This window comes from Rhinolophus sinicus, chromosome 4 (assembly GCF_057876585.1).
Source record: "Rhinolophus sinicus isolate RSI-liver-muscle chromosome 4, RSI-T2T, whole genome shotgun sequence".
Lineage (NCBI taxonomy): Eukaryota > Metazoa > Chordata > Mammalia > Chiroptera > Rhinolophidae > Rhinolophus > Rhinolophus sinicus.
Genome location: NC_142504.1, coordinates 17,497,691 through 17,522,549, shown reverse-complemented (window position 1 = coordinate 17,522,549; position 24,859 = coordinate 17,497,691). Strand labels below are relative to the sequence as shown.

Here is a 24,859-nt window from a genome sequence, read left to right as displayed (position 1 = left end):
CAAGTATCCAAAAAAGGTAATCGCGCCACGTAATCGAAATTTGTAAACTCTGTCTTGGGCAAAGGGAAGGGCACAGCGCAACCTCACACAAGCTCGACTGCCAACACTCGGCCCGTTCCAGGCGGGGACCGATGCAGCGGCGGCGACCCCGCGTTGCGTCACTCCGAGCGGCGCGCGGCTGTGACGCTAGGCCCCGCCCCCTGCCCCCTTCCTAGCGGCCCCGCCCCTCGAGCGCAGTGCGCAGGCTCCTCAGCCCGGCTCCTGTTCTACACTGGACGCGGCTCAGCCAGCGGCGCTGCCTGCCGGCTCCGGAGCAGAGCTCAGCCGCCGCAGTCCGGGCCGCCGTCCTAGGTAAACAGGATCCTCAACGTGCAACCCCTCGCCCAGCCAGGCGAGCCTCGGGGCGTGAACCCAGCTGACGGAGGATGGCAGCCTCCGGGGTGGAGAAGTGCAGCAAGAAGAAGACCGAGAAGAAACTTGCTGCTCGAGAAGAAGCTAAATTGTTGGCAGGCTTCATGGGCGTCATGAATAACATGCGGAAACAGGTACCGCCGGTTTGGGAGTGACGGACGGCAGAGGGGAGGGGGTCCGGGACTCGGGCCCCTGGTTCCCTAGGCTGAGATTCGCGCCCCGTGGATCGCGACCCTCTTCTTCCTCTGCCCTCTCCCTTCCATTGTCGCACGCAAGCAAAGCTGCTGTTTAGGAGAGGGTCGCCATAAACCCTTGTCGAACCAAAGTGCCTCCTCGTCTGCCGATGCTGTGACTCCCAACTCAGACTCCTGGGAGACTCCTCGGGCTGGCGTTCGGCGCCCGGTATCCGTTGTATAACAGCTCTGCCCTAGTTATCTGTTTGGGAGGCCAGGATCCCTCCACTGGCGAGCCGTTTTGTAGGTGTCGTGAGATCTTGTGCGGAGAAGCCCATTGGCACGGCCCAGCCCGAAGCCCCAAAGAAGGGAGAAGCGTTGCATGGCCTGAAATCAGCTCCTCTTAAATAAGGATCCCCGCCCCCTTCTGTGGTACCCGGCTGGCGCTAGTTGAAGACAGAGCCTCCTGTGCGTGTTAATTTAGAGCAGAAACAGTCATCGATACATACCGTGCGGTCTTTTAAGGGCACTGCGCGCCTCTGTTTATTAGGAGGAGCTCTTTGTTCTGTCTTGGGTGTGTGGCGCATGAATGCAAGTCCTCCGCGAGCCGGCGAAAGGTGGGTCGTGAAAAGAATGGCTTTTAAGGCCAGCAAATGTAGACTAGAGAGAGATTTTATTTATTTATTTTTTTAAATTCTCTAACAACTTATGCCAAGACAGCATGGAGAAATCACTTGGTTACTTTTTAACTTTGTTGGCTTTCTTTATAGAAAAGACGCATCTAAGGAGGTTTGTGGGAATGTTTCGGTTTGGGGACAGTGGTCCTGTTTTTTTAAAGAGGACAAATGCAGGTTGTGAGTATGAGTAACTGCAAAACCTCGTTTGCTTATCTAGTGGTTTTGATGGGACTGTGGACAACAGTAGAACATTTAAGATCTTCACGAAGATATTAACTTTGGTTTTCTTTAAGCGAATTCTGACTGCTGGGATCTTGTCTTTGTTCATCAGCTCCTGGCCTGGTTTATGAATGCAGTAGACATCTGTGGGAATGCCTTTAAATCTTTCCTGGCCTTTGTGCTGAAGTAGCTGGGAATGTCTAGGTTCAATATTTTATGTAACTTTCATGTATCTATTTTTCATGTATACATTCATGTTACTTTCATGTAAAGCTTTTTATATTTACTACACCACTGACTTCAAATTACTGATGCATTTAACTAGTATCTGCCTGTAAACAGTAGGTGAACACAGTTTACCAGTGCTCAAATTTGTTTGCTCCCGCTCACCCAAATATGTGTTTTCATCCGAGGACGATAGCACTGTAAAGCATTACCTCATTTCTTACTTAGACAAGGTGCAACTGGATTGTAGCATCAAATGTTTACTTGAGGAGGAGAGGATTGTCTGAGACTGCATGTTGAGCTCTTTGGGGTTAAAAAATTATTCATATACATTTCTGAGACTTAGCTTTAGATTATATTAACATATGTTTATTAACTGTCCAAATTGAAACACAGTTACTGAAAAATCAGGATTCTGTTACTGAGTATGAAGGGAAAATGGATACTGGGTGGCAACCAGGGATCTCTTCCACAATGGTTAACTGACCTTAATCTGACAGATTCTCCTTTTGTCAGTGGCTTTTCATGTTAGTCAAACATTTCTCTATAATAGCACTTTTACCAACTTCATGGAATCCTGCATCTTTTGCAAGATGCTGCAGTCTCACTTTGCAATTGATTTACATTGTATTTGTATTGTTCTGTTTACCATCGTAACACAGGAGAGACTCACCAAGAATGACTGACAAGGGCAGTTGATGGGAATTGGCAGAAATAGAAGCCCAATAGAAGCTCAAATCGCCAGAGGAGGAATGTTTGAGTGAGGACTAATTTTATAAGTGTTCTTGTTCTTTCGTGAATATTTTTGTGTTATGCCTATTTTTGCTTCCCCTATGACCTCATTACTTTGGGGGTCAAAATAATGAGGTGCCTGGATGAAAACGATACCTCAGTACATACCCAGAAACATTCCTACAAGAATTTGAGAACACTGTGAAATTAGAAAACCTGAATTCCAATTCCTGCTCTACCATTAATTAGTTTTATAATTTTAGGTAATATGATTTAGGTCATTTCATCTCTGTGTAGCGTAGCAGCCAATCCTGTACATAGTGGTGAAAGGGGGTTCTGCAGAATCAGCAGCCTCAGCTTCTTGTGGACACTTTTCCTCCATCATCCTTTCAATCGCTTCTAGCGTTTTGTTTTTAAGTAACCTTTCCAATGAAGTAGAGGATTCACAAGTAAAAGGATACAAATCATAAACATGCAGCTCAATGAGTTATTACAAAGTGACCACACCACCTACAAGCAATAGAATGTTACTGATATAACAGAAGTCCCTCCTTATGCCCTTCTCAGTCACTACCCCTCAAAGGTAACCACTCTTCTAACTTCTATCACCATAGATTTATTTTTCCTTCTTTTGAACTTACATAAATGGCATCATACAGTATATATTCATGTGTCTCAGTTTCTTAAAGCCAACATTATGTTTGTGAGATTTATCTAGGTTGTTGTGTATAGCCCTAGTTCATCCTCATTATATTTAGTATTCCATTTTATGAATACACCACAATTTACCCATTCTGTCATTTTGGACATTTGGGTTATTTCTATTCTGAAAATTTTTGCACATTTTGTATGTCTTTTGATGTGCACATATATACATTTTTTAAAAATACTTTATTGGGAAAGGGAACAGGACTTTATTGGGGAACAGTGTGTATGTACTTCCAGGACTTTTTCCAAGTCAAGTTGTTGTCCTTTCAATCTTAGTTATGGAGGACGCACTCAGCTCCAGGTCCAGTTGGTGTTGTTAGTTGCAGGGGGCGCAGCCCACCATCCCTTGCGGGAGTTGAACAGGCAACCTTGTGGTTGAGAGCCCACTTGCCCATGTGGAAATCCAACCGGCAGCCTTTGGCATTAGGAACATGGAACTCCAACCACCTGAGCCATCGGGCTGGCCCTGCATTTCTTTTTTAAATCCATTTTTTATGTAGTTCAGTTTTTTTGTTGTTGTTTTTATCCCCCCCTTCTTCTGCCCCCCCCACCCCGCCCTGGGCTGAGGCAGTTGGTCACGGGTTGTCGGTCGGCCACTCACAGGAGCTCATAGTAGCTCTCACCTGCTGCCCGCCACTCACACTGGCCACCGGCCGCTCATGGAAGCACACAGCAGCCCACGGCCACTCATGCTGGCTGCTGGCCACCGGCTGCAGCGCACGGTAGCCCACGGCAGTTCACTCCAACCTCCGGCTGCTCTTGGCAGCCCAGCTCCAGGAAGAGCCATTGTTCACAATCTTAGCTGTATAGGGCGCAGCTCACTGGCCCATGTGGGAATCAAACCGGTGTCCTCAGCGCTCCAACCACCTGAGCCACCAGGCCGGCCCACACGTATGCATTTCTGTTGGTAAATACCTAAGAGTGAAGTTGTTGATTCATAGGTTATGCTACATAAAGCTTTGATAGGTACTGTCATACAGTTTCCAAAGTTTGCCAGTTTAGATTTCTGCCAGTTGTGTGTTGAGAGAGGCTTTTGCTCTACCTCCTTCTCCGTGCTTGGGATTGTCAATCTTTATAATGTTAGTCATTCTGGTGGGTTTATAGTGGCTTTTATTTAATTAGGTTGCACACCTTGTCATTTATTTTCTTTTTGTTTACATTAATTTTATTACCTGATGCACTAGAGAGGGGCTCTACGAAGCAGAGCTGGGTCACAGTCACTACTGCTCACATGCAGTTGTTGCTATTGTGATAATGAAGTCCAGAAGACTCTTAACATTTGAGGGATATGTTTTGAGACCTTCCTGAGTACTGCTGTAGTTTACAGTTTCCTCACGTTAAATGAATTAAAGCATAAATGGAATTTAAAAGCCTGTATTAAAGCCTTATTGAGAGTTATCTGAGAGAACCACACAGGCTGATATGAGGATTGGATGCTATGCAGTCAACTGGGCTCACTTACTAACTAAAATAGCTCCGCTTCTCCAAGACGGCAAATTACTACATGTCATTCATCTTTAGGGTCTCTTGTGAAACACTTCTGGAGCACTTATTCTCTATAAGCCATCCAGCAAAATGTTTTACATGCTTCGTCTCTTTTTATTCTCGTACCAACTCCATTGACAACCCCCATCTTCCAGACAGACCTTCCTATTCTTAACTCTCTGTCTTACCTTTTTTCCAGTTTAGGAGATAATCATCTCTCTCTTCACTTTCTTTCCAATGGCTCAAGCTTTCTTAACCCTCTGTTCTTTTTTCACATCCATCTGGCAGGAAGCATTAATGATTATTTACCTTAGTTGTGTAAGGCCTCCAAGCTGGAGAATATTCCATTACTGGGCAATCCTCTGCCAGGTAAGTCCTTACTTCAGCTGGGCTGTCAGCACTGGTGAGCAATCCTACTTTCCATTTATTTTACTATGTTCCTCTAACTTGAGTCCTTTCTCTGTATCCTTACTTTCAGTAGATCATCTTTCTTTTTACATCACAAATAAATAGAAGTCATTAGCCTGGAACTGTCTAACATTTAACTTTCCATCATCAAATCTAGAAACTTATTTTGGCACTCTCCTTTTCCTCTTTTGATTCTGCTGCAGTTGAGAAGCTGCATCTTTTCCATCGGAGCCCAGTACTTCGACCTGGGCTTTGACTCCCTGACCCCTACTAGCCTGATCAGAAAAATTACACCATTGCTTATTCCATCTGTTGAGCATCTTTAATTTCTTCTCTGCTGGATTCTAGCCATCAACAATTTAGGCATGTTTTAACCTCTCTAGCTTGTAAGCCAATCAACAAACCAATCCACCCATTCTTAGTCTCAACATTCCCTGTAAATAATAACTCTTTCCCCCTGTTAAAACCAAAAGGGGGGGTAAATTCACTGCCTCTTTTGGCTCACTTTATTATCCTGTCTCAATTTGGCTTTCTGACTCATCCATTCAGATGAATATTTATTGAGAACCCACTGTGTGCTAGACATTTTGCTAGATTTTTGGGGTTAAAATGGTGAGCAAAACCTGACAGTTCCTGTCCTCATGCAGTTTATAGTCTAGTAGGAAAATAAAATATGAGGTGTGATCAAAACATACGGTGAGTGTTTAAATTAAAAAATTCATTACAGTAAAAGACACATTGCCTTTAACCCCACTCAGAATGCTCCCCCTTGCTTCGAACACACTTATCCCATCGTTCTTGACACTCTCTGAAGCAGTTCTGGAAGTCCTCTTTCGTGAGTGTCTTTAGTTGCGCTGTCGTGACTGCCTTGATTCAAAACGTTTACCTTTCATGGTCATTTTGACTTTGGGGAAGAGCCAGAAGTCATATGGTGCCAGATCCGGTGAATAAGGTGGATGAAGACACATTGTAATGTTTTTATTTGACAGAAATTGCTGTACCAGAAGTGATGTGTAACATGGAGCCTTTCCATTGTGATCAAAATATACGGCGAATGCTGCTGCCGAGTGCCATCCAACAGAATGGCAGGGATCTTCTATATGGGAAGTAGCACGTCGAACCTTAATAAACAGTGTGTTAACAAGTTTCAACTTGTTCAGTGCAGTCAGCTGAGTGTGAACTACAGTTGAAAGAAGATGTGTTTTAAAGTATGCCATAAATCATCCTCCATCATGACAACATTGTCACACGTTGCTTCTGGTATATGGCAATTTCTGTCAAATAAAAATCTTATGGTGTGTCCTCATCCAACTTATTCACTGGATCTGGCACTGTGCGACTTCTGGCTCTTCCCCAAGGTCAAAATGATTCAGGACATCGAGGCAGCCATGACAGCACAACTAAAGACACAAAAGAGGACTTTCAGAACTGCTTCAGAAAGTGGCAAGAATGATCAGGTAAGTGTGTTCGAAGTGAGGGGGAGTATTTTGAGAAGGATTAATGGCAATGTGTCTTCTACTGTAATACATTTTTTTAATTTAAACATTCACCGTATTGTTTTATCACACCTCATATTAGTCAAGCAGTCACACAAAAATGTAAAATTGCAACAGTGGTAGGTATTATTAAGGAGAAGCACAAAGTACAATGAGGCATATGGATAGATGATTTGACCATCAGGAAGATTTCCCTAAGGACGTGGTAACTGAACTGAGCTGAAATAACAGTAGGTATTAACTAGGCACCCTAAGGAAGAGCCTCTTAGGTAGAACAACCTATGCAGAAGCCCTGAGTTGGAGAACTACTTACCATAGAATGGCAAGTACAAGAGACTAATTAAAGGCCAGTGTGACGAACACAGAATATAGGGGAAGGATGGTGCAAGATGAAACTGGAGAAGTGACTAGAGACGTGCCCATGCATAGTCTCATAAGTCAAGTTAGGGGGTTTTGCCTTTATTCTAAAACTCTTTCAAATTTGTGTATAGGTGAGGAGGAATCTGTTTTTCTTTCGAAAAAAGATAACTGTTCTGTGGTGAATGAATTAGAGAGCTCTCAGAGTGTGCTTGCAGACCACACAGAAAGTTGTTGCAGTAGCCCAGTGAGATGGGCCTTTGGACTAAGGTGGTAGCTGCAACAGCAATATCAAGGAAAAAAGGATGCTATGTTCAAGAGATTTAGGGGGTAAAATCAACAGCATTTGGTGATGATAACTGTCACGTGGTTGTGATGACTAAATTAGCTAACCAAATTAAGATAAAACACAACCTGATAATGAGTACGTTCTCAATAAATGTTGGCTATTTTTATTGCTGTTGTGATAGTCGTGGTTGATTGAGTACTGAGGGATTCAATACAAAGTGTCACGATGACATCTAGAATTTAGAATACATCAGTAGATAGATGACACTATTCACTGAGAGAGGCGATACTGGAAAGATCAACGCTTTGAGGAAAGGATTATAATTTGAGTTTTAGATATGTTTAGTTTGTGATGCCCATGAGACAGCAAGGTATTTGATTCGTTGACAGGTCCAGAGAGTTGTAGGTTGGAAGTGTAAATTTGTGAATTTTCTGGAGATAGAAGAAGCTGTGGAGAGTCAAGAGTCTAGGATGAAAGCTAGGCAGTGAGCTTATAAAGGAGACAAAAGGAATGGCCAGAAGGAGGAAAGTGAGGGTTCTGAGAATCAGAGAAAAAATTGTTTCAGAAGGAGAATGGCAAATTTTGAAGCCTATGAGAAGTCAGAGTAAGGTTAGAACTAAAAATGTTCGTAAGACATAGAGCTACACAGAGGAGTTTGACTGTAGAGAGAGTTGTTTTGATGGGGAGACAGAGATGGAAGTCAGATTAGCATGAGTAGAAGTGAGTAGGACATGAGAAAATTGATACAGATTTTTTGAGAAATTTGGTCCTGAAGGGAGTAAGGGAGGCAAATGAAGGTTGTTTGGTTTTATGTGCTTAAATGGGAAATATATAAATGTGTTTAAAAAGTAGTGGGAAGAATTCATTTGCAATGTAGAGGTTGAATACATATGAGACAGAGTGGGTAGATGATTCCCGAGATGAGATCCAAAGTAAAGGTGGTTACTCTCACATAGGAGGGCAGTTCCTGTTCCCTGAGAGTGGGAAGGAGGAGAGGGTTGGTAGAGAGGTAGCTAGTTAGGTAGGTATGTTTGGAATCAGGAGAGTGGAGGAGTTTCTGTCTAGAGGCTTTTGTTTTCTCTGAAAAATAGGAGATAAGCCCATCTGCTGAAAAGGAGAAAGAAGGTATAGCTGGAGGTTGAGGAAAGTTTTTGTGAAGAGTGGAGCTAGTATGATGGTAGTCAGGTTTTTTGAAGGTGTTTTTTTTTTTCAGGTTAATTACGAATTTATAGTGAATATTTATCCTCAACTTGGACTTCAAAGCCCTGTCTGATCTGATCCCAACCTACTTGTCCAGTCAGATTTCACATCACTTTTCTCTTAGCCATTTCACTCCAGGCACCTGTCTTCCTTTCAGAGGCTAAAATGTTGCTCCAGTGCCTATGTCTCTCCTGCCCTCCTACTCATGGTTCAGTTCTTACCTTAAATGCCACTTCCTCCCTGAATGCCCTAGACGACGTCAAGGCCCTCTATTATACATACTCTTCCAACACTCTCATCGCTATAAAGGCAATGCACACTTCTTAGTTTAATGTGTGTCTTTGCTAATGGGCAGCTTATTCGGTGCTCTATTGCCAACATCTACCACAAAAGTCCTCAAATATTTGTTAATAGGTATGGTCGATAACACCTAAAGGATGAGGGCAGAGTAGGAAGAAAAGTGGACAGATGCTGAAACTCTGGGAAGCAAGGAAGAAGAGTGCCTTGGCGATTAAGGGGCAGAAGGAAGAAAGATACCAGGGAATAATGTCATTGAAACCAAGATACAAGCTACAAAGAAGAGACAGGGGTATCAAATGTTACAGGGCAACCAAAAAAGATAAAATGTCCACTATTTGAAAATTGGTTGTTTAGCAAGTAAAGTTTGAATGGAATGTGGGGGAAACGGAACAAAGGGAGGGACAGAGTAGTGAGCACACGGAGAAGGACCTGCCTCCCGTGTGGCCCGGGCTTTTCCAGGATGGGATTGCAGTTCTTCCTCTAAAGTCCAGTAGCATCTAGTGCATACAGCCTTCGTGACACTTACCACAGGTGTTTTGAATGGATGAGTACAGAAGCACATCTTCACGGAGACATGATTGTATTCAGATTCCCTTCTGAGAAGACAGATAATCAAGATTTGGGAGACACAGGAACCAGGGCACCCGAAAGGCCTCTAGCCTTTCTCTAGGACACTGCCCTTCGTTACACCTCAGTTCTGACTACTCCCAGTCTGTTTCTCTTTCAGAGTTTCAAATCCTAGAGAGAGAGGGTCTGATAGACCTTTTAGTTAAATGTTAATGTTTAGTTTTAGTTAAATGTCAGTCCTTTGGGAAAATTACCTATGCTAAGGAGAACAGGGCTATGTAGCACAAACATGCTTGTGAAGGATCCATTTTATGTGTTGAGGGCATTTCCTGAGAAGAGGAAACACTAAGTCAGGTAGCTACTTCAGTGGGCATCCAGTACAAGGATTCATATCAGTGAAAAGCTGGTATATATATTTTAGTACATCACACAGCGTATACTGCAGTTATGTTCTGTTGAGCTGTCAAAATGTTGTTGCTTAATTAATATTTAAGAGAGACATTCTTGAGAATATGCCATCTATGCTGTCATATAGTCTGTACTTAACAGGTTTACTGGAAAATGGTGTGCCAAGATGAAATTTCTTTTTCTTAGACCTTCTCTTTGAATTAAATTCAATTGAATCACAATTCAATATTATACTGTAAGTTTTTATTATGAACAATTATTTTAAAACAGTTTTGTGTCTTCTATAAAATTTTTTTAGTAGTACTGTCTTTACTTGCTCATTGCTCTGGGAAACAGCATGCTGTGGTGGAAACAATACGGACTTTGGAATCACAGATCTGGGTTTGAATCCTAGCTCTGTCTTCTTACTAATTGCAGGTCAGTGGGCAAGTCCCAACTTCTACCTTTTATATTCTTATCTGTGCAACAGTGATCATAATATTATGCTGCGCTACCTCACTGATGTTGGGAATAGTGAGAGAAGTAACGTGAAAACTCTTGATAAATTGTTCAGTGTTGCACAAATATTGTTTGTATTGTTATTATCACAGTGCATCTGCTGGGATTCCTGGTTACCAGCAACAGAAACCTGTTGTGTTAAGTAAAAATAATTGATTGCAAGGCTGTCAGGCGCTTACAGTATTGACCACAGGCAGGAAAATGAGCAGGCATGGCAAACAAGCAGCCACCAGGGTTTCCCTGGTGACCAGGCTGCAAATGCCCTAGAGTCAAGGTTACAGTGTAGGAACAGTCTTGACCACTTGCTGCTGCTGCCAGAAAGATGATTTTCCCTCCATCTGTCATTCACTCAAGATTCAAAACCCTGGAAGTAGGGGTCTAATTGGCTGGCTTTATATCATTTGCCAGATTTGGGCTCTGTTAAAGAGTGAATAGAAGAAATATCTGACTTTCAGCTTCGATAATGAGAGGTAAGCTCTGAGAATTGCCCTCTTTCCAAGATAGTTCATAATGAGGAATTTTTCCAGAAATGGGAGCTTGGGGTTCTAATAGGCAGGGGAAATTGGATGCTAGATTGCCGAAATCCACAAATGTCCACTATGTTCTACACCGTAGGCTGTCCAATATGAACATGCATGTTCCCATTCTCATTCCTATAATTTAAAAAAGTCACCAATCAAGTTTTTTTTTTTCACTTATCATATAGAAAGAACTCCAAGTTCAAGATCGCTTAGTGATACTCATTCCTTCTATAATTGTTTCAAGATCCTGTGGGCTAAGTAGTAATAGATTCTTTATATGATTGTGGATGGGAAAGAAGAAAGCAAACTAGTTACACCTTATGTAAATATAAGATCAAGGATGAAAAAAGTAGAAACCACATTCATTGTTTATTAATCATTAATAGTTTTATTATTGTTGTATTTATGACTTCTTTCACTGCCTGTTCCTATTCTTTGTCTTTAGCCAACTCTTCAAGGTTCTTGATCTGATGGGGTGACCCAATTCTTTAGTTCTAGGTATCTTGAGCCTTTGGTCTTGCCTAGTTAGCGTTGCTTTAGTTTTTCACTAACATTTACCACTAGATTTGGCAGTGCCAGTGTTGGGTGTGGGATTTGATTTTATGCTACTTAAAAGCTGATTAGTTTGCCAGTTGCTGTTTAGTGGATGTTGGCAGAAAGAAGACATGAGGCTCCTAGATCAGAGACAACAGACTTGATTACTCAAAGCACAGCATCGTGAGCATATGTGTCTCAGTTCCCTTTGCCCCACTGGTACTGGGAGGGCGACACAGTAAGGCCCCGATGGATGTACACACAATAGGTTTGTGTCGCAGCTAAGGAATAAACACTAAGCTTAAGGAACCTGCCATTTTTATAGCAAACAATAAGCAAGCCTGCTCTTCATCCTGGAGGGGAGACATTACCTCATCCCTTATAGTCACTCGCTGCCAAAACAACCCCGAGAAATGGTGGCCCAGGGAGAAAGTGGCAGGGCCTTGCATTCTTGGCACGTCCAGGAACATATGTAGGAACTCATAGAATACTGTCTCTCCCAACACCCAGAAGGTACTCTATGGGAGCCCCTAGTTCCAGCCATCTTCTGTCCCATGGATGGTCGGCAGGCACTTAGCCAAATGTAATAACTTTTGTTCTTTCTACCCAGTGGGCATGAGGAGGTGAAAATGACCATGTCATAGTCGTAACTTCCAATTCTCTGGAAACATTGTTATATCACTTGGTTGAACCATTCTTTCTTGGATTCCCAGATCTCTAAACTAGCAGAACCCACCTCCAGAAAGACTAATTGCTAAAATCAGAGACAAATTTTTTGTAAGTGAATCATTAAGCATAATAGTGAGGGGACCCTCCTCCATCCCTTAGGGGCCAGGCTAGTTCTGGCTACAGAGAAACCCTTCTCTCTATATAAATTATATGAAATCAGATCACTTGAAAATGGATTCTGCTGCTTAAAGAAAAAAAAGGAAAACCACTGATATAAAGCTTTTCTATGAAAGGAGAATGTACTGTGTGTGTGTGTGTGTGTGTGTGTGTGTGTGTGTGTGTCTATGTGTGTATGTATGTATGTGTGTTGGGTACAGAGGGCAAAGGGAGTAAGCGTTGGAAGGGGAGAACATTTCTGACCTTCACCTTACCCAAAGGAAAGGAAATGAAATCTCTTGAGCTCAGATCTTCATTTTGCCTGAGAGAGAGAGATTAATCTAATTAAGTTAGAATTTATGACATTGCTAGTTTGTTAAGGGTGAGGTTGGTTACTGTTGAAACTCACATACTTCTACTTAAGGTCTTGATCTGCTAAGCAGGACAGGGAAGGTGTGTCTTATGGTGGATTCTATGGTGGATTGGGGCCCAGCCATCTTTTTTTTTTCTTGCAGGATATGTAAATATGTAGATTCCAAAATTGAGATTATTGGGGTATGCAGAGGTGAGTAGAAAGGTCTATATTGGCTTCTCAAGCAAAGCCTCATTTTCCAACTTGATTTTACTAGAGAAGCACTGCACGTGGGAGATTACCAAGTTCTTGCCCATCTGTCAATAGTATGTTGTATTATGTCTCACTGGGATATGGATCCTTATATAAACTCCCTGAGTTGAGAATCTCAGAGGCCTGCTGGGGGTGACAGCGCCACTCCCTGAGAGGCCCGGGGTCCTGCCCTGGGCTCTGGCCGGCTAGCATGGTGACCGGGAAAGCCCTTCCCTACTGGACCAAGTAGCCGGAAGTTCTTATTTCCAAGTTTGCTTTGTCTTTTAGGTTCTCTGTTTTCTTACAGGCACAGAGAGTGCTTTGTTCAATCTTAAATGCTGATGAGGCCTCCTCTACCAATAACTGTTACTTTGTGTATTCTCTGAAGACCATTTTAGGAGATTATTTAAGATTTTATTCCAGAAAGTTTGAAATGGATAGATTATCTATTAAGTTAACTCCAGACCCGAAGGTCACTTCCATGTCCCATCTCAAATTTTTCTCAACCAAGATGTCATTAGTAGTGTTTCAGAAGGTCTCCAGTGAACTACACGACAGCCTGAAGCACTTCATCTAATTCCATACTATTATAGCAACATAAAATCCCCCCAAATTTGACTCTTACGAACTCTCTTATTATTAGATTTCCACATCCGTGGTCTCCCTGTCAATTAACATGAAAGCAATTGAATTGCAAATGTCTGTTCTCCCTGGTTTCTTACACTGCCCAGTCTCACAGCAAGGCCTTTGCTACAGTGTTTGGGTGGAGTCAGGATGGCTTCTTCAGCAGCTGCAGCGTGGGCCGTCTTCCATTGGAACAGGTTTAGTTCAGCACCTCGAAAGCTGAATTTCTCCAATTTCGGGGTAATTGGTGCCACATGTTTTCAGTAAGTCAAAGGGATCCCAAGACTCTTAAGATTAGCAGAGCATCATCCCCACCTCCACAAACCTGAAAAGATACAGACAAGGCTCCCATCTCTATAGTAAATAGTGCAGAGGTTGATGCATTATTGTACAGTCCTAAGCCACATTGTTGTGCCCAGCCACAAACAGAGCAGGAAATTTGGTTACTGGGGGAACAGAGGGTTTTCAAAGAAAACATAAGAAAAGAAAATCGCGGCTTTTGGTTTTCACAGGTTGCCAGTCTGTGTCGGCTGTCTGTACTTGATAGACTCTAAGACTAAACTCAACTGGGAGGAATCACTTATAAAGGGGCGGATAGGGACACTGCACTTACCACACAGGGCAGGAACTTCATCCATGCACAGTAATGCTTCGCTGACATAGGACATACTGTGTCCAATCTACCATTTCTTGGACAAAATGTTAGACATTTGCCAGAGAGATCTACTCAGCTGCCGGGTCTCGAGAGTTTCCCTTTTTACCCTGTTGTCCTTCCTGCACATTTAAAGATGAATTTTTATTTCTTCTTTGTACCCTGTGTTCCTGGCTACCCAGTGCTGAGATGACTGCAGTCTGTCTCGTGACAGTCTTCCCTCCCTTTTGAGAGAAGAGTGATCTACATTTTTTTTTTTTTAATTTCAAGATACTTTATTTTTCAAACAGGTCACAACACTAAGCTCCTGACTCATTCTGCCAATGTACAAGCTCAGCAGCTGAGGGGCACTCTTTAATAGCATGTTTGAAAAGTGAATAAAAATCCACATAAAACAAATATTCAAATAGTTTCCATGGGAACACAGATAAGTGTGACCGCATCTCCTGGTCTTCCCTGTTGTTCCATCTGTGCCAACCCTACTTACAAAGACATTTCAAAACTAGCACTAATGAAGTGAAATGGTCCCCCTAAATCCCTTAATTCAAGCTACACTCGCAGTAAGAGCTACAAGGATGGCATCTACACATTAATACGAGCTGAAGCACAGGCTGCTGGGTGGTGGTGCGTCCCACTCTCCCAGGCACGAGACACACATAGAGTGCTGACACTTGCTCCTCCACCTCAGGTGGGAAATCACGGTTCTGGATTTGCTGCATCCATTGGCCATGTCGGTCCTGACATTACGTAGTAGATAGTTGGCCTCTGGAATCCACTGAAAGTAGAAGTGGTAGCAACGATGTAAGCACCCATGTTTTCAAAGAGCATCCAGTCACCCACATGCATCTCGGGCAAGCCACTGTGCTCAGCAACGTACTGGAGGGGAAGCCATCACACGTCAGTCCCCATGTGCTGGATGAGTACACTTCTCATCCGGTTTGGGCCTCTTCTGCAGAAGGGGTTTCGCGTGGGCGTGATCATAGAGGATGCAATTAAATGTAGGGTTTCCGGGCAGGAATTCCTTCCCACCTGTTCTTGGGATTTTTTTTTTTCACTTTCCAGTTCCCGAATCCCGAGAAAAGTTGGTCGGAAAATCGGGAAAATCAGTTCCTTGAACCCAGTAATACCCACCATGGGAAATAAACTTACAATATATCTCTTAGACATTTTTCCTATTTATCGCTATCTGAAGTTACATTATGTTACAATGGTACCTGCTACCAGACAGGCACGCACAACACCAGAATCAGATATCATATGACCAGCTAATTTTGGCTGTTGTAAATCAAGCACATTTGATCATGGAGAACAGAAAACAGTTTGTATTTACACAGAGTAATACTTATTTTTCACAATTCATTTTTTCAGCATTTGACTACAAAGTCATCTTCAGGTGAATCAACTAAGGAAATCTAAGGTAGTTTACCTTAATATGGCATTGTAGTCAAACCCTGGGTTGTGAAAATAAATATTTCTTTGTGTAAATACAAACTGTTTTCTGTTCTCCATGATGAATCATTTCCACAAAGTGACGGCCGATACTACCAACTACATTCGATCAGTTTGTTTGTGGCTGACGATTGTGATGTATGTGAGTATTCTTGGCTCTCTCAGCTACTGTGGGTAAGTCAGTCTATTTAAAAACAACTTGCACTGCTAATATTTTATTCCAATATTACATTAATTTCCAATCTCATATAATGTTTGGTGGCACTTTTTAGCTAGAAGTCACTGCACAATATAGGTCTTTCTTAATTTTTTCTTAATGCTTTTAAAGGAAATAAAATTTGAATTGGTTAAACATAGAAATAGAGATCTTGTGTCTCTCACAAAGTACTTGAGCAGCGTTAGTTGTCTGTGTGAGATGGAAGAGGGTGAATTTTTTGCCTTGTCAAGTAAGAAGGGAATTGCACGATTGGCGAAGTGATTAATGGAAAGATTTTTTAAAGGAACATTTACAGCAGAAGTTCCAAGAGAAGAAATAAAGGATGTCTTACAGGGAGTTCTAACATTAAATCAGAATCTGATCTGAAGTGTGAATTGACTAAAGCAGTATCAATTTCGACATCAAAGCCTAGCCCTATGCATGCAGACAAAATATTTGCTTCTCAAAGAAGGAAATGAGCTTATATGACGCAACGCATTCGCTCACTCCCAACTTGAAGATGCTTTTCAATGCACTCATAACAATTCGACCAGTATCTACAGAAAAGGAAAAAAAATTTTCCACATTAAGTATATTTGTTACAAAGCAAAGATCACGATTGTCTGATCAGGCAATTAATGCTCTATGTTTCTTAAAATTTCATTTTAAAAATGACAAAAACTATTTGAAGTATGTTTTAAATTTTCAAACGAATAATATTTGCATTTGTTATCTATTAATGTTTAATTTAATAAATATTTAAATAAGATTGGGAATGTTAATACATTGTGTGATGTATGAAAAACTCAAGGTTTGGTTATACTGTAAGGTTTGGTTAAATAAAGTTTGCATTAATTACATTGTTTATATTTTTAGAAAACTTGAAATATAACAGAAACCTAGCCAAAATGATACCGTAGTGACCCCTGTTTAGTGCTCAGGGCAAGAGATGCACTAGTCATGAAATTCTGGTCGACCTCCATTTAGGAAATTTTATTTACTCAAGTTTTGCGTCGACCATTTACGTATAGGAATGTCTCGAAACCTCTGAAAGACTGTGCCCGGGGCCACGAACCCCAGTTGCCCCACCTTCTCTGTGGCTTTTCTGTTTATTCACATTTACTGTTACAGACATTATTACAGATGATCAATGAAAATTAAATAAAAAAGATTATTTTGGGAATTCTCGAGAATTCTTGGGAAATTCTTGGGATTTCCTGTTCTCGATTCCTGAAGGTTCCAAAATGTCAGGAATTTGGAAACCCTAATTAAGTGATCCGTATACTACATCATTTGCGTAATACATATAGATTTCTTTCACTTGACTCATCTTCATCATCAGAGCCTGTTTGTTCCTTTAATATGAGTTTTTGGCAATGATATTAACTCCAAACATGAAAGCTGATGCAATACAGTATCTGCCAGGCTCAGCTATGAGTGTGACTCCTGAGTCTGAAGGAATATACTTGTTCAGTACTTGGTTGGTTACACTGGCAATCACTCCCAAGTTAAGCTTCACATCCTCAGATTCAGGAAAGCCAGCACCAATATCAAGCAGATATTGAAACCAACCTCAGCTCTCAGATATTGAAACCAAAGACACAGCTGGCATCAGAGATGGCCTGTACGAAGGTCTCAGGATCAGTACAGCCATTTCCCACGTGGAAACTGACACCAATGACATCAATATTTAGCTCTTTGACCCATTCCAAAAGCAGTCTGCTGTTCGAGTGTGGCTCCAAATGTAACACTGAGGTGACAGGTGGCTTTGGAATTATCAGTGACAATCCACAAAACCAGCTTTGCCTTTGGATGTGCCTTGGCAACTTTCATCAACGCGATTTCACTACCGTGTTTCCCCTAAAATAAGACCTACCCCGAAAATAAGCCCCAGTCAAGATCATCAGCCAGACGGACGCATTTAGTACATTATGATGATGTTCCAGAAGAAGATGACATGACTATTTGAATAAATGTAGGTTGATGTACATAAAAAAAATAAGATATCCCCTGAAAATATGCCCTAATGTGTCTTTTGGAGCGAAAATTAATATAAAACTCAGTCTTAATTTCAGGGAAATACATATAAGATCCATTCTGATTTTCCGGGACACAGTATCAAAAGTCATCATCTGGACTCCGTTATTGGCAGCGTATTTAATCTGAGACACTTGTTTGCCAGGATTTGCGTAGATCAGCCTTTTCTGGAGACAACCCCCCAAGACTCTGCACCAGTTGTATTTCAGCCTTTCTGGCACAGTCACATCCTGTCCCAGTGGCAGCTGGGGTCTTCACTCTGGTTTTGCTACCCTTGCATTTGTGCATAAAAGGGGGTGACCCGAGACAGAGCTTTTAAACCATTTCAGATGTTTCTTTAGCATGTCTCCCAGGCCCATAATGTAGAAGGCATCCTTATCATCGGAAGAAGAACTTCATTAATTTTTTGGTCCAGAATGTCTTTAGCAGTAAAGCCTTCCTCGAGGAAATGGCAAAGTCTTCCTTCTTAAATCTGTTCATGTGACTGTTCTTCTGAAACAACAAAAAAGAAAACCAAGAGATGGAATTTAAAGTAGTTATTGCCAGCTTTTCACAAAGGCAGTTCTCCAGGAATTCCGGGTCCCACTGAAGATGGGTGTACCCTCAATGCAGAAATATCCGTGGAGGTCAGGGGCGCCTCATGCCAACCCCATGAAGCATGCAGGACCGCGGGTCTCCCTCCCTCCCTTCTGCAGGACCACCGTCAGAGGTGGCGCCTGGTACACGTTGGCAGAGGGGCAGCGGCTGAGGCTGAGGCTGAGGGTGCGGACCAAGGGTGAGCCACCTTTGTAGCAGGCACGGAACAGAGTTTGTGGCTTTGCAGTGTCTCTCGTTCTAACCCTTCCGGTGGTTCTCCTTTGTGTTCCCATTTTGGTCGTATCTTGCTGTTAAGTTCCTTATATCAGTTAATCCTTTCTCTTTTCTCCTCTATTTGTCTCACCTGGAGAATGACCTTTAACAGAGTCCTCTGAGGCCCATAGGGACCAATATGGCCTGTACAGTGTGCTCCTCAAAACCTTGCCTTTTCTCATTATTTGGTTTTTGCAGGCCTTGGAAACTTGGTGGTAGCAAACGCATTCCTTTCCGTTACCTATTTGTGTCAAAATCGGCTGTGTCCCTTTGTTCCTCCCAGGCAGCCCCAGTGGAGTTGTTAGCCTGCTTAGGTTGAATGCTTTCCTTCTATATTGTGTAGCGCTAAGGTTGTTTAGATCAGAATTGCTCCCTTCCTTTTCTTTTCCATTTCCCTTTGGGCCCGGATATTTGTTTTGCTAATATGCTGCTTCCTCTGGTGCCTTTCTTTTATAGACTTTGCTCTAGTGGAAAATGAGAGTTGCGTGTGTTCAGGATTATTCAGTTACTGCCATTCCTCGCCACCCTCAGTGAGGTAATTCCACTGATGGGGAAGCCCGGCGTCATTATAACTTAGACCTGGACTATGTCTGAGTTACTGGGCTTCCCTTGCATGTGACCTAGTTCTCTCCCTTCGGGTCTTATTTCCACAAATTTCCCAGCTATGTCCCACTCTAGCCTGTACCCTTCCTGTCTTGCCACCCATCTGACCTTGCAAATTACGTACTATAATAAAGTCATGAAATACTCTTGCTGGTTTGTTTTCCTTTTACGTTTCAAATCTATCTGAACTTACTGTAATCACTTATTATAACTGTCCTGGTCGTTAAGGGCAGTCCTCTAATTATGTTTTTGATTTCTTACCTTTAGCTTTAAGAGGAATCTTACAGAAATGTCCTAGGTCCAGGCACTTTCTGAGAGAACCGTTTTAATCTCCTGAATTCTTACTTCTTCTCTCTCTCCATTATATTGTTTTGATCCATATCACGTTCCTGGAATAAATAACAACTCTTTGGTAGTCTTATCTTTCAAGAGCAATTATACCAAAGTGTATCTCCTTTCCCTTTCAAAGCTATTTGGCCTAACTTGTCACATCTTTCCCCTAAGGAAGGAAATCCCGTTTTTTTTCTCTGTTAATATAAATGACTTCCTTTGTTTTCCTTTCACTTTCCCACTTGCCTTTTTGTGATTATATGTATGTTTAATTAAGTCCCATGATGTTTTTCTTGCTTTTCTGAACAAACATGGTTCCTAAAGAGGCCTTTTTAATTTTTCTCCCAGCCTTTGGGTTTATTGTGGCTTTGGTGAGGCTTTTTCTAGTATCTCAATCCAAAAAGATGATTTACCCCCATATAATAAAGGCTCCATTTTCCTTTATCTTTTCAGCGATTTAAACCCACCACTCAACTATAGTTGAATCTACTGTCTGCTCAGGTATTTATACCCAGGGCCAGCTTGAAATCACACTGGGAGGGACTGATTGCAGAACCTTGTTGACAAGCTACATAAATCCAGAGGTTAGTCAGTCATTCCTCAGTCCTCTCCTTGGGATGCAATGAAGAGTAGAATTTGGGACAGCTGATTGCATGCCTCATACTAATGCCACCACATACTGTTAAAAGCTAGAACCTCATCTGGTGCGGTGAAACCTGACTGCCTGTTGGCATTCCTTAGAGCAGAAAGGTCATTCCACCAACACATGCCTAAAATGCTCACCTGTTTTGAGGTGAGTCTTTCCTAACCAAAGGACTCTTCCCTCAAAAGCCCCTAATCCTAATACCTGAAGGCACTAAAAGAGGCACCAAAGTTTCTGTCTCCCTCTGGGGTGCTTTGCATATCTATGCATATGGATTTGAGTGGTCCTCTTCCACTGCTGGCTTTACACATTTGAGAAGTAGACACAGGAGACAAATAAACTAATGGTGACGACAGACCGGAGAACATGGCTTTAACCTGAGCATAAAACTGGGCTTCCTCTTTTTCCTCCTCTGAACTAAATTTCCCCACCCATCTGAGGCGGAGCAGCTGAGGAACCGGAACACCTCTCCTGCTCCAGGGGCAAGCCTGTCCCCAAGGAGGGAAGGTCCACTTTGGGGGCAGGTTTATGGGAGAAGAATGAATGAACGCGGAGGCCTCGTTCTGTGCGACCATTACCGTACTCTTGCTCTTCCTGTAGACACTCTTCCGCCAGCGATGGATGGAGAACAGGACTAAAACTTCCAGTGCTTACCTGCCCCAGAGGAAGTGGGAGTACATTATGAGCCAGAAATCGAATGTTTCCCCTGAAGGATAACAGTTATCCCAATACCTTTTTTTTTTTCAATTATCTGTCTCATGCCATTTTTAAAATTAATCCTTTATTTTTCAGAGCAGTTTTAGGTTTATAGAAAAATTGAGCAGAAAGTGCAGTTTCCATTTATCCCTTACCCAACCCCCACAGTTTCCCCTATTAACATCTTACATTAGTGTGGTACACTTGTTACAATTGATAAGCCAATGTTGTTACATTATTTTTAACTGTAGTTTACATTAGGGTTCCCTCTGTTGTGCATTCTATGAGTATCTGCTGTTACAGTATCATACAGAATAATTTCACTGCCCTAAACATCATCTGTACTTCACCTTCTCACCACATTTTTGAAATGTTATCTTTATCAAATTCCCACTTAATGTAGATCCTTCACATTTCTCAGGTTTATTTCTTGATGTTTTATTACTTTGTTGCTGTTATCACTTGGGTTTTTTTAATTTGTGTTTCTTAATGGCTTATTACTCACATATAGATTAGCTCATTGCTTTTCCATATTTCTTGTGTCTAGCCATCTTACTGACTTTTCATATAGTTCTACAAATGTTGAGTTGATATATCTTCTTTCTTCTTAATTTGGCTAAAACTTCCAGAACAATGCTGAATGATAATAGAGATAGGATATGTATATCTTGTTTCAAGTTTGAATGAGAATGCCTCTCCTGTTTCACCATTAAATGTGATGTTTGCTATTGATTTCTGATGAATGACCTTCAGTATACAGAGATACCATTTTCTTTATTAAAGAGTCTCAGGAAATGAATTTCTAATTTTATCAAACATCCTTTTGCCATCTATTGAAGTGTTTCTACATGAAGTTTTTCTCTTTTAACCTGTCAGTATGATGAATTACATTAATAGAATTATTTTTCTTGAATGCTCCTTGCATTCCTCAAACAATATATGACAAATATCCAGTCGAATTCAATTTGCAAATATTTGACAGATCTATAAGTAAGTCCCAAAGGAAGAAAAAAGTGCAAGGTAAAGATGACCAAAATAGCAATTGGCAGTTAAACAAAAAAGAAGATAAGGAAGTATAATAAATAGCATAAACGAAGATGGCATATGTAAGATGAAACATAAGTTACCAGTAATAAATATGAAGGATTAAACTAAACCCAACTGAAAATAGCCTTAGATGATGAGAACTTCAGACTCAGTCACACAAATATCTATGCTGTTTATAAGTGACTAAAGATTCAAAAGCTGAAAATAATAAATACAAAGGTATGACTAATATGGGGGGAGATAGAGAAATTGCAAGTTATTTTTCTTGTTTTATCCAGTCAACATATATCGTTTAAAAGGTAGTGGTTTTTTTTGTTTTTTATTTTCAAAGTTTCTCTTCAATCCACCGAGGACTTGTTACCTCTCGTAATGCCTGGCACTTTGTTTCTTCCCATTTTCTCTCTATGGATACATCTCTTCCCCAGATGATTGCTAGCAGGAGGGACCTCTCTCTTTAGGTCACTCCCATCTCTGATTGAAACCTACCATAGTACAGTCAAATAAATGTACCATTTGGGTATGAAAGATTTCTCCCATCCCACCCCCCGTGCACACGCACATTAATATTCAGCTGGAGATTAATCTTAGACCAATACTGAATTGCTGTACAGAGATCTCCCTGATTTCTCTAACTTCCTTCAGTACCTATAAATTCATTCCCCTAAAACTCACTGCTGCTGAATTTGCCTTGGAAAGGGTTTTTTTGCTAATTTCAGTTTAGCAAAAAAAAACTCTACATTTTCTGGAACTTCCCATCAGCAGCCATAGATCCCTGCCCTACCTGATTTGCTTGGTATTCTGTCAGTATTCTTTTTCTTTTCCTCCCTCTTTTCCTTCCTTCCTTCCTTTCCTCCTTTCTCCCTTTCTCTTCCTTTCTCTTAAGCAACTTGATTAGCTTGTTTTGGGTGGTAACCAAATAGTTGACTTAGTTTTGTGACCTGGTAGGTATTTTTTGGTGTGGTATCTGGCAAGGCCACCTGAGACTTATGCTTACTCTGAACCCCCTCCCCAAATAAAAGGAAGTAAAAATTTTTAAATTCAAGATTGGGATAACACTAGCTTTAACTGTAAGTAATCTGCATATAATTTCTAGGCAATAATCTATAGACTTTATTTTAAATATCTTCAAATAAGCTGTAAAAGTGAAATTTTGTTCATTCTTTAGTCCATTATTTGGGGCCCATTTCCTTTCTCATTCTAGCCATTTCCATCTTGCTTGAATTTTTATTCATGGAGTAATAAAGTAAGAAATAGTGGTGACTTATCTATCAGAAACTATACTAGTAGTTTCAGCAAAATACTTAAAATTTGCAAAATGCTATATCCTCTGAGCTACTAAGCCATTATTTAGATATGTGAGTGATAATTTTTTTTTACTCTGAAAATATTTGCCTCATATTCCCAGTACCTAAAAGAATGCTTAACATTAGGCTCTAACTTTTCTCTGAGCCTTACCTGTACATTATATCTTGAACGTCATTAAAAAATTGAAATTCTGTATGACAAAAACCTCATTTTTAACTTGAAAATCATCTCTAAGTGTTCCAGTAAACCTTAAATTTTTTTCTTTAATATTGTTTTCCCTTAAAATACTTAAATTTTAAGTATTTCATCTAGATCTGCCTTCTTTCAGATCTAGAGCAACACAATTTTGGCCTTGGTAAGACATCACAATTTAAAGGTGGCTGCTCTCCAGCTCCTGTCAGAACTGCATTTGAGAGAAGTGTTATTTAAGGAAAGTACTGAATGGACATTCGGTTCATCTGTATTCTGGGTTGTTTCTGTTTCAAGTTAGATCTATGAAGGCTACTTTCTTAGGAAATGCCAGGAGCACTCTGAACTTTATCACGGATAGACAATTAAAAAAGAAATCAGTTGTTGTGTTTGAAAAACCATCAAGGACATTGCCCTTATGTCGTTTAATGTCCCCATAAAAATCTCACCATGAGAAATACCGAAGAATCTGCGTCAGGGGAAAAAAAAGGCTTCCCTGAAGTATTAGTCGACTACTTCTTTGCTGATTATAAAGGTTTTCCTGACTGTTAGGAAGCTTTGTGCCAAATTTTGATACAACTAATTCATGACAGCAACTCTGTAAGTGCTTCCTAAACGGGTCTTACATGATAAACAAATTCTGTGCTGGAAAAAAGACTGGATTTAAATTGAAAATAGAGATGAAGCATTTGACAAGCATGTGGTTTATATGTTTGCTAAGCCAGGCCCAACCACCCCCTTTTAATTTTATTTCTTCTCTCTTGATTAGAAAACGCTGTGTGATGTAATCCTTATGGTCCAGGAAAGAAAAATACCTGCTCACCGTGTTGTTCTTGCTGCAGCCAGTCATTTTTTTAACTTAATGTTCACAAGTAAGTATCTTAAGGTCAAACATAGTATTCGTTCTATGAGAAAGAGGTGGGTCTCAATGAAAATCTGCCATTTTTTACTAATTTTTAAATGAGTTAAGTTATTAAGCCCAGGAACCAGTGAAGAGATTGAGCAATGGTCATGGTGATAATTAATCAAAGGAAACATGACGTTTCATTAGTCCTAAAGGCCCAAGGTCTTTATTGATGGAGATATCCTAGCTTCTACTTGAATGCCTGGAGTTTTCTTATCAACCTCAGGTTGAAAGGCAATGGATCAGAGAAATCTTATGATACTTTATCTAGCAAGTTAAAGTAAATAAAAAGGAAAAATGCATATAGCATATCCTACTAGAAAGAACCTTAGACTTGGAGTCGAGAACTGGATCTGAGTGTTGATTCCTCTACTTGGTATCATTTTATGAGCTTGATCAGGTGATATAATGTATCTGCCTCAAGTTTTCTCTTTGGTGCTCTGGCTCCCTGCCAGGGTTTTGGGGAAGGATGAGAACTTTGCTAGCTGGAGCTGAAAATATATATTCAGCTGAGAACAATGACAAGTATATATATATACTCAGGTTTCTTCTAGCTACTTCAAGGTATTTTGCTCAGCACAATTTAAAGGAGTGCTACTGAATTATTTTAGGAGTAGGGAAAATACTAAATCTAGTTTGATGGCTTGCTGTTCTCTTGGGCTTTTTTAAAAGAAGTACACTAATTCACTAATTGCTTA

General features: G+C 41.0%; 1 protein-coding gene and 1 pseudogene across 2 annotated transcripts in view; one reads left to right on the top strand and one right to left on the bottom strand.

Moving 5' to 3' along the window:
• The first annotated feature begins 251 nt into the window (after nucleotides 1-251).
• KLHL7 (kelch like family member 7) overlaps nucleotides 252-24,859 on the top strand; it is a 58,898-nt gene continuing 34,290 nt past the window's right edge. Inside the window, exons 1-2 of one of the 2 annotated variants that reach the window (XM_019727592.3) lie at nucleotides 252-545; nucleotides 24,027-24,129. In XM_019727592.3, coding sequence (XP_019583151.1) covers nucleotides 426-545; nucleotides 24,027-24,129 — 223 coding nt within the window. In that variant the 5' untranslated portion in view covers nucleotides 252-425. Of the gene's footprint in view, nucleotides 546-966; nucleotides 1,202-24,026; nucleotides 24,130-24,859 lie in introns of those variants that run through there. The other variant, XM_019727602.3, reaches the window with a different exon arrangement.
• LOC109445335 (ornithine decarboxylase-like) lies at nucleotides 14,358-20,595 on the bottom strand (annotated as a pseudogene).